The sequence below is a fragment of the Arachis stenosperma genome, chromosome 5, assembly GCF_014773155.1.
Source record: "Arachis stenosperma cultivar V10309 chromosome 5, arast.V10309.gnm1.PFL2, whole genome shotgun sequence".
In the NCBI taxonomy this organism is placed as follows: Eukaryota; Viridiplantae; Streptophyta; class Magnoliopsida; order Fabales; family Fabaceae; genus Arachis; species Arachis stenosperma.
Window position 1 is genome coordinate 64,994,418 of NC_080381.1, and position 9,766 is coordinate 65,004,183.

The 9,766-nt window shown below is 38.1% G+C and overlaps 1 protein-coding gene across 1 annotated transcript; it reads right to left on the reverse strand.

Annotated features, from left to right (window-relative positions):
- Nucleotides 1–7,269: 7,269 nt before the first annotated feature.
- Nucleotides 7,270–7,865, reverse strand: LOC130980851 (uncharacterized). Its single transcript, XM_057904491.1, has 2 exons — nucleotides 7,795–7,865; nucleotides 7,270–7,693 (listed from the first exon to the last, which is right to left on the reverse strand). The coding sequence occupies exons 1-2, from the start codon at nucleotides 7,863–7,865 to the stop codon at nucleotides 7,270–7,272; spliced, it is 495 nt and encodes a 164-aa protein (XP_057760474.1).
- Between the last annotated feature and the right edge of the window lie 1,901 nt (nucleotides 7,866–9,766).

Below are 9,766 nucleotides of genomic sequence, written 5' to 3' on the forward strand. Positions count from 1 at the left end.
AGCCCCCTAACTTTTGGGCTAACGTTGGCATGAGAAAAACCTCCCTGGCCACCAAAAGTTTGCGCCAACGTTAGCCCCCTAACTTTTGGGCTAATGTTGGCACATGAAATATAAGGGGAGGGGCAAAAGTTTGCGCCAACGTTAGACCCCTAACTTTTGGGCTAACGTTGGCGCCATAGATGCACTAGGAAGGGCCAACGTTGGAGCAAAAGTTAGACCCCTAACTTTTGCACCAACGTTGGTATCAGCAAAAAGGGCTAGCTGATATGAAAAGTTGGAGCAAAAGTTAGACCCCTAACTTTTGCTCAAACTTTTACTCCAACTTTTACAAAACTCCAACCCGGTTCAATTGGTTCACTTTGGTTCCTCTCCAAACTCCAAGAGCAATCAACCAAGGCCTCTTTCAACCCAATTCCACCAAGAGCAAAGGCCCAACTCAAGGCTTGAAGATCATTTGAAGAAAGTATATAAATAGGATAGAATTCAAGTTCTTAAAGGAGCTTCCCTTTTTAGTTTTCATAGAGCTTTCTTTTCGGTTGGATTGAGAGCTTCCCTTTTTAGTTTTCATAGAGTTTTCTTTTCGGTTGGTATTGGGAGCTGACTTTTACATTCTAGCATTGTTGTTTTAATTCAAGAGGATTGGGGAGGAGAATTGATCTCTCTTCTTCCTTGTTCTTGCTAAGCACTCTTTACTTTCCTTGCTTCGGATCTTAGGGAGAGAATTGAAGAAATTCTGTTTCAATCTCACCTTGGATCTTGTTTATTTTCACTGCAATTGAATTTCCACTTCTGTTACTTGCTTCTTCATCTAGTTTCTTTGCAATTTACAATTTCCTTGCAATTGTTCTTGTTGGATCTAGGAAGGCATTGAGATCTAGACTTGGTTTTCTAGTCTCTTGGGTCCTGAGATCCGGATTTCCCATTTACCACTCTCTGTTTATTATTTCCATGCTCATTTACTTTTCTGCTTCATATCCGATTCAATCCCAAACCCCTTTTACTCTTCTGTTTGATGCAATTTTACTTTTCGTTGTTTAATTTCTGCAAATCCAACTCCCAATACCCTTTACAATTCAAGCCATTTACATTTCTTGCACTTTAAGATTTTGCAATTTACATTTCTTGCGTTCTAAGTTTCTGCCATTTAATTTCTTGTTCTTTAAGATTCAGCACTTTAATTCCTGTTCTCTTTAATTTCATGCCAATTACCCATTCCCTTTACTTTCTATGCAATTTAAATTTTGTAAATCACAAATCTCTCAACCAAATCTTGATTCGCTTGACTAAATCAACCACTAAACTAAAATTGCTCAATCCTTCAATCCCTATGGGATCGACCTCACTCCCGTGAGTTATTATTACTTGATGCGACCCGGTGCACTTGCCGGTGAGTTTTGTGTCGGATCGTTTTCCGCACATCAGGGATTCAACACCAAACTTAGAGTTTGGCTGTGGCCTCCTAACACCAAACTTAGAGCTTGATTGTGGGGGCTTTGTTTGACTCTGTACTGAGAGAAGTTTTTCATGCTTCCTCTCTATGTATACAGAAGAACACCCTTGAGTCTTAAACACAAGGTAGTCCACATTCAATTGAAGGACTAATTCTCCTCTGTTAACATCTATCACAGCTCCTGCTGTGGCTAGGAAAGGTCTTCCAAGGATGATGCATTCATCCTCCTCCTTCCTAGCGTCTAAGATTATGAAATCAGCAGGGATGTAAAGGCCTTCAACCTTTACCAACACGTCCTCTACCAATCCATAAGCTTGTCTTACTGACTTGTCTGCCATTTACAATGAAAATATGGCAGGCTGTACCTCAATGATTCCCAGCTTCTCCATTACAGAGAGTGGCATAAGATTTATACCTGACCCCAGGTCACACAGCACTTTTTTAAAGATCATGGTGCCTATGGTACAGGGTATTATGAATTTGCCAGGATCTTATCTCTTTTGAGGTAAAATTTGCTGAACCCATGTATCTAGTTCACTAATGAGCAAGGGAGGTTCACCTTCCCAAGTCTCATTACCAAATAACTTGGCATTCAGCTTCATGATAGCTCCTAGATATTGAGCAACTTGCTCTCCAATTACATCTTCATCCTCTTCAGAGGAAGAATAGTCTTCAGAGCTCATGAATGGCAGAAGGAGGTTTAATGGAATCTCTATGGTCTCTATATGAGCCTCAGATTCCTTTGGGTCCTCAATAGGAAACTCCTTCTTGCTTGAGAGACGTCCCATGAGGTATTCCTCATTGGGATTCACGTCCTCTCCTTCCTCTCTAGGTTCGGCCATATTGATTATATCAATTGCCTTGCACTCTCTTTTTGGATTCTCTTCAGTATTACTTGGGAGAGTACTAGAAGGAGTTTCAGTGATTTTCTTACTCAGCTGGCCCACTTGTGCCTCCAGATTTCTAATGGAGTACCTTATTTCACTCATGAAACTTAAAGTGGCCTTAGACAGATCAGAGGCTAAGTTTGCTAAGTTAGAGGTGCTCTGTTTAGAATTCTCTATCTGTTGCTGAGAAGATGATGGATAAGGCTTGATATTGCTGAGCCTATTTCTTCCACCATTATTAAAGCCTTGTTGAGGCTTTTGTTGATCCTTCCATGAAAAATTTAGATGATTTCTCCATGATGAATTATAGGTGTTTCCATAAGGTTCACCCATATAATTTACCTCTGCTATTGCAGGCTTCTCTGGATCATAAGCTTCTTCTTTAGAAGATGCCTCTTTAGTACTGTTGGATGCATTTTGCCATCCATTCAGACTTTGAGAAATCATGTTGACCTGCTGAGTCAACATTTTGTTCTGAGCCAATATGGCATGCAGAGCATTAATTTCAAGAACTCCCTTCCTTTGAGGTGTCCCATTATTCATGGAATTCCTCTCAAAAGTGTACATGAACTGGTTATTTACAACCATGTCAATAAGTTCTTGAGCTTCTGCAGGCATTTTCTTTAGGTGAATGGATCCACCTGCAGAATGGTCCAGTGACATCTTAGAGAACTCAGATAGACCATAATAGAATATATCTATCATGGTCCATTTTGAAAACATGTCAGAAGGACATGTTTTGGTCATCTTCTTGTATCTTTCCCAAGCTTCATAGAGGGATTCACCATCTCTTTGTTTGAAGGTCTGAACATCCACTCTAAGCTTGCAAAGCTTTTGAGGAGGAAAGAATTTAGCCAAGAAGACCGTGACCAGCTTATCCCAGGAGTCCAGGCTATCTTTAGGTTGAGAGTCCAACCATGCTCTAGCTCTGTCTCTTACAGCAAAAGGGAAAAGCATGAGCCTATATACTTAAGGATCTACTCCATTAGTCTTAACAGTCTCACAGATCTGCAAGAACTCAGTTAAGAACTGGTAGGGATCTTCTAATGGAAGTCCATGAAACTTGCAGTTCTGTTGCATTAGAGCAACTAATTGAGGTTTTAGCTCAAAATTGTTTGCTCCAATGGCAGGAATTGAGATGCTTCTTCTATCAAACTTGGAAGTAGGTGTAGTATAATCACCAAGTATCTTCCTTGCATTATTGTTGTTGGGTTCGGCTGCCATCTCCTTTTCCTTGTTCGAAAATTTCAGCAAGGTTGTCTCTGAATTGTTGTAATTTAGCTTCTCTTAGTTTCCTCTTCAGAGTCCTTTCAGGTTCTGGATCAGTTTCAACAAGAATGCCTTTTTCCTTGTTCCTGCTCATATGAAAGAGAAGAGAACAGAAAAAGAAGAGGAATCCTCTATGTCACAGTAAAAAGGTTCCTTATTGTTAGTAGAAGAAGAAAGGGAATAAAGAAAGGAGAATCCAAACACAAAGGTGAGGATAGGGGCAGAGATTTGAAATGAAGAGAAGTGTTAGTGAATGAATAAATAAATAGAATAAGATGAGAGACAGAAGTTTTCGAAAATAATTTTGAAAAGGAGTTAATGATTTTTGAAAATTAAGATAAGAAATAAAATTAAAATTAAAATTTAAAACAATTAATTAATTAAAAATAATTTTTGAAAAAGAGGGAGGTATTTTCGAAAATTAGAGAGAGAAAAGTTGTTAGGTGATTTTGAAAAAGATAAGAAATAAACAAAAAGTCAAATAGTTAGTTGAAAAAGATTTGAAAGTCAAATTTGAAAAGATAAGAAGATAAGAAGATATTTTGAAATCAAATTTTTGAAAAAGATAAAATTTTGAAAAAGATATGATAAAAAGATATGATTAAAAAGATATGGTTGGAAAAGATTAAATTTTTTTAAAATTAAAATTAATTACTTGACTAACAAGAAACTAAAAGATATGATTCTAGAATTTAAAGATTGAACCTTTCTTAACAAGAAAGTAACAAACTTCAAATTTTTGAACCAATCACATTACTTGTTAGTTAAGTTTCGAAAATTTTGAAATAAAATTAAGAAAATATTTTGAAAATAATTTTTGAAATTTTCAAAAATCATAAAAGAAAAATGAAAAAGATTTTGAAAAAATAAGATTTTTAAAATTGAAAATTTGACTTGACTTACAAGAAACAACTAATTTTAAAATTTTTTGACTAAGTCAACCCAAATTTTCAAAATTTTGAGAGAAAAAAGGAAAAGATATTTTTTTTTATTTTTGAATTTTTAATTATGAGAGAGAAAAACATAAAAAATGACTCACAACATGAAAATTATGAATCAAAACACATAATGCATGCAAAAACACTATGAATGTCAAGATGAACACTAAGAACACTTTGAAGATCATGATGAACATCAAGAACATATTTTTGAAAAATTTTTGATGCAAAAAAAACATGCAAGACACCAAACTTAGAAATCTTTAATGCTTAGACACCATGAATGCAAAAATGCACATGAAAAACAACAAAAGACACAAAACAAGAAAACATCAAGATCAAACAAGAAGACTTACCAAGAACAACTTGAAGATCATGAAGAACACTATGAATGCATGAATTTTCGAAAAATGCAAGGACAAGATAAATATGCAATTAACACCAAACTTAAAACATGACACAAAACTCAAACAAGAAACAAAAAATATTTTTGGTTTTTATGATTTTTTTTGTATTTTTTTGTATTTTCTCTTATTTTTTTCGAAAAACATATAGGAAACAGAAAATAAGAAATTCAAAATTTTTAATAAGAATTCTAGGAATCTTTCAATGTTATCTTAAAGCTCTAATCCAGGGTTTGGACATGGCTTAATAGCCAGCCAGCTTTAAGATATAAATCAGGCATGCAACAGCTGATACTTCATCCAACTCCATATACATGCCTTTTATGTTGACAAGTGGAAGCCTCAATCCAATTGAGTTAGACATGGCTTTACAGCCAGCCAAGCTTCAACATGCTTCATGAAACACTAGAATTTATTTTTAAAATTTTAGAATAATTTTTTGAAAATAGAAGTAAAAATATTTTTTTTGAAAGATTTTTGAAAATTTTTTGAAAATAAAACAAAAAGAAAATGACCTAATCTGAGCAACAAGATGAACCGTCAGTTGTCCATACTCGAACAATCCCCGGCAACGGCGCCAAAAACTTGGTGGATGAAATTGTGATTCATACTTAAATTGTTGTTCGAAATTGATTCCCAGGTAATGGCCCCAAAAGCTTGGTGCTCAATACCATGGTCTAAACATAATTTCACAACTTCGCTCAACTAACCAGCAAGTGTACTGGGTCGTCCAAGTAATAAACCTTACGTGAGTAAGGGTCGATCCCACAGAGATTGTTGGTATGAAGCAAGCAATGGTCATCTTGTAAATCTCAGTCAGGCGGATAATAAATGGTTATGGAGTTTTTGAATAATAATAATAAATAAACTGAAAATAAAGATAAAAATACTTATGTAGATCATCGATGGGAATTTCAGATAGGCGTATGAAGATGTTGTGCTCCTTCTGAATCTCTGCTTTCCTACTGCCTTCATCCAATCCTTCTTACTCATTTCCATGGCAAGCTGTATGTAGGGCATCACCGTTGTCAATGGCTACATCCCATCCTCTCAGTGAAAAAAGGTCCAAATGCTCTGTCACGGCACGGCTAATCATCTATCGGTTCTCGAACATGTCGAAATAGAATCCCTTGATTCTTTTGCGTTTGTCATCATGCCCAACAATCGCGAGTTTGAAGCTCGTCACAGTCATTCAATCCCGGAATCCTACTCGGAATACCACAGACAAGGTTTAGACTTTCCGGATTCTCATGAATGCCGCCGTCAATTCTAGCTTATACCACGAAGACACTGATATCACAGAATGGAAGGCTCGATTGTCAGGAGAGGGCAACCATGCGTCGTGCATCAGGAATCCAAGAGATACACACTCTAGCTTTTGCTTGTAGAACGGAAGTGGTTGTCAGGCACGCGTTCATAGGGACGGATGATGACGAGTGTCACGGATCATCACATCCATCAGGTTGAAGTACGAATGGTATCTTAGAACAGGAATAAATCAAATTGAATAGAAAATAGTAGTAATTACATTAAAACTTGAGGTACAGCAGAGCTCCACACCCTTAATCTATGGTGTGTAGAGACTCCACCGTTGAAAATACATAAGTGAAGGTCCAGGCATGGCCGAATGGCCAGCCCCCAAAATATGATATGAATTCGAAAATAGGGAGAAGGACCTATGGTCAAAAGACCAAATGGTCAAAGACACTGAATACAATAGTAAAAAGTCCTATTTATACTAGACTAGCTACTAGGGTTTACAGAAGTAAGTAATTGATGCAGAAATCCAGTTCTGGAGCCCACTTGGTGTGTGCTTGGGCTGAGCTTAAACTTTACACGAGCTGAGGCTTCTTTTGGAGTTGAACGCCAAGTTGTAACGTGTTTTTGGCGTTCAACTCTGGTTCGTGACGTGTTTCTGGCGTGACTCCAGAATGCAGCATGGAACTGGTATTGAGCGCCCGTTTACGTCATCTAATCACGAATAAAGTATGGACTATTATATATTGCTGAAAAGCTCTAGATGTCTACTTTACAACGCCGTTGAGAGCGCGCCATTTGAAGTTCTGTAGCTCCAGAAAATCCATTTCGAGTGTAGGGAGGTCAGAATCCAACAACATCAGCAGTTCTTTGTCAGCCTTTTATCAGAGTTTTGCTCAGGTCCCTCAATTTCAGCCAGAAATTACCTGAAATCATAGAAAAACACACAAACTCATAGTAAATTCCAGAAATGTGAATTTAACATAAAAACTAATGAAAACATCCCTAAAAATAGTTAGATTATACTAAAAACTATCTAAAAACAATGCCAAAAAGCGTATAAATTATCCGCTCATCAACGACTTTGGTGCGGGATGTGCTCTAGGCTCCTCAAGTGTGTGGCCAGCTGGCTCTGATGCGGTCTCAACAATTGGCTCGGCTACAGCTGCCGGCTCCTCAATAATGTGATCTACAGGCTCCTCCACTGTGGCCTCTGTTCCTTTGTGCTCCTGAGGCTCATCTGCCTGGCCAGCTTTAGCTGCTGGCTCCTCCGGTGCCGGCTCCTCTGTCTCAGGCTCAGGCTCAGGCTTAGGTGTGTCCGGAGGAGGTGGTCCAGGATCATGACCGTCTAACTTCGCCACTATCAATTGGAAGCGGCGAGCGTTGCGGTGCTCAATACGGTGCAGAGTCTCCAAAATCTTCCGACCCAGCTCAAAGGGTGTCTGGAGCTGGGTGTCGGCACAGAAGGTGCTGGAGGTGCTGATGGCTCTGCTAATGATGATGATGGCTCAGTAGTCTTCCTTTTTTTCTGTGGTGGTCTGTCGCAGTTGCCGTATGGAAGAAATGCCTGCTTACTGATGTAGACAAACGTCCGGTGGCCAATCTGGTGATCAACGATGGAAAGAAAATATTGTATTTCTGGTGTTGTGTTACCTTCCATATTGAATCTCTGCTGAGGGGAAGAACATATATCCTCTTCCCCTCCAGAATGGCACAAAGGAGAACTGCCACACGGACCCTGATGTGCGTGGCATGTGTGCTCGAAACGATGTAGTCGGCGATGATCTGCTGCCAAATCCTCGCCTCCGGGTTGAGGTCAGTGCATGCAATGCTTTGTGGGACTACGTTTTCTCCCTTGCTGTACTCCTATCTGGCCTCAGGTGTGCCAATCTTCCTCAGGACAACATCCAGTTAAAGCTTGCCTGATAACAAATCTTTCACTATCTGAGTGTAGGCGTCATGAGCCGGAAGAATACGCGGAATACCTAAGAGGGCCTCTAAAGCAATATCAGAGGTGTCCAGAGTGACACCTCTGAGAAAAATAGTTGGGGCATCCCTCTTTAGGATATTTGCATAAAATTCCTTGACCTGGTGTTCATTAACTTCCACCAGATCGAATTTTACGAACTCCCAATGATAAAAATTTAATCTGTCCAAAACTTGGTCCGCATATTTCTCAGGCAAGTTTAGTTTCCACTCATAGTGAAAGGCTTTGTTTTCTATTTTCTTATATTGTTCCTGGGCATCAGCATTAATGAATATTTCTGGTTGGGTGCTCGGGGGTGCAGGAGGAGGATGGGCCAAAGGATTGGCTTTTTCCTTCCCTTTACAAGCCATCCTGAAAAAGATAAAAGCAGAATACAACTCAGGGGAATAGCTAAAAGTCACAGAAAGAAGAAGGATATAATCAAACAGTTCAAGTGAGAGCCAATCAGACAAACAAATACTCAATCAAGGGAAAACATGTATAAAGCAGTTAAAGGTTCAAAAGAAATGTGTTTTCCCAAGATCAAGCAACCTAAGCAACAACTGAATGAATGGACAAACAATGAAAGCGTAGGTATGTCCTAGGTGCATTATGTAAGTGAATTGAATTGATGGAATTTGATTATCGCAATTGTGCTTTGGAAATTGAAAAGGGTTTGCAAAAATTAGCACAAAAGGCAAAAATCAAGATCATAGTGAAAGCTTGACATATTCATATTGAGAAGTCAGAAATGATCACATGTACATTGCTAAAAAACATAACAGAACAAGTGGCTATGTATGTGGTTGTCCATTTCATAACAGTTCATGAATATGCAACATCATCAATTCACGTAGAAAGCAAGGTATGTACTGCTGCCAATGACTCCAAACAAATTTCAAAATTGCAAGTTTAATGTGAGTTTGGTATGTGAGCCAAAAAGAATGAGCAGTCAGCACCTAATGCAGTAGTTTAGCATGCTATGCACTTAAAAATACCAAATAGACTGATGAAAGCTATGAGTTTTAGTTCAATTTGGTTTCTAGATCAATGTCAGCAAAGAAGTGCATAGTTTGTAAACTAATTAGTAAAGGATGATATGCACAGCAAAATTGGCATCAAACTAGATAATCAGAAACCAAAATTAAGTTCAAATTGATGCTTCAGGAAAATGAACACAGAGTGCATCATTAATAAATTCCAGGCAGCATCCATATTTAGCAGAAAATTGCACAAGTATGAAGTAATAATGCAAAAATGGAAGAAAATGCAAAATCCATATTGATCAGACACAAAAGTTAGTTTTAAAAATCCATTCAGGCATTTTGACAAGCATAAAATGTGCAATATCAGCAGCAGCAATCAGAGGTCACTATACATGGTATCAGTCAGAGCACTCAGTGTACAAGCAAAAGCTGGATGCAGTCACTCAGAAAACTCAACAATAATCAGCTAACATCATAGATATTCAATCCAAAAACACAGGTCATTTAACCTAAAACCACCTAGTGACTAAAACAGAAGAGGAAAATCAGAATCAGAAAGAGGCAATAAAACAAAGTAGGAAGCAAGAAGAAATGAAACAGGTCAGGGGA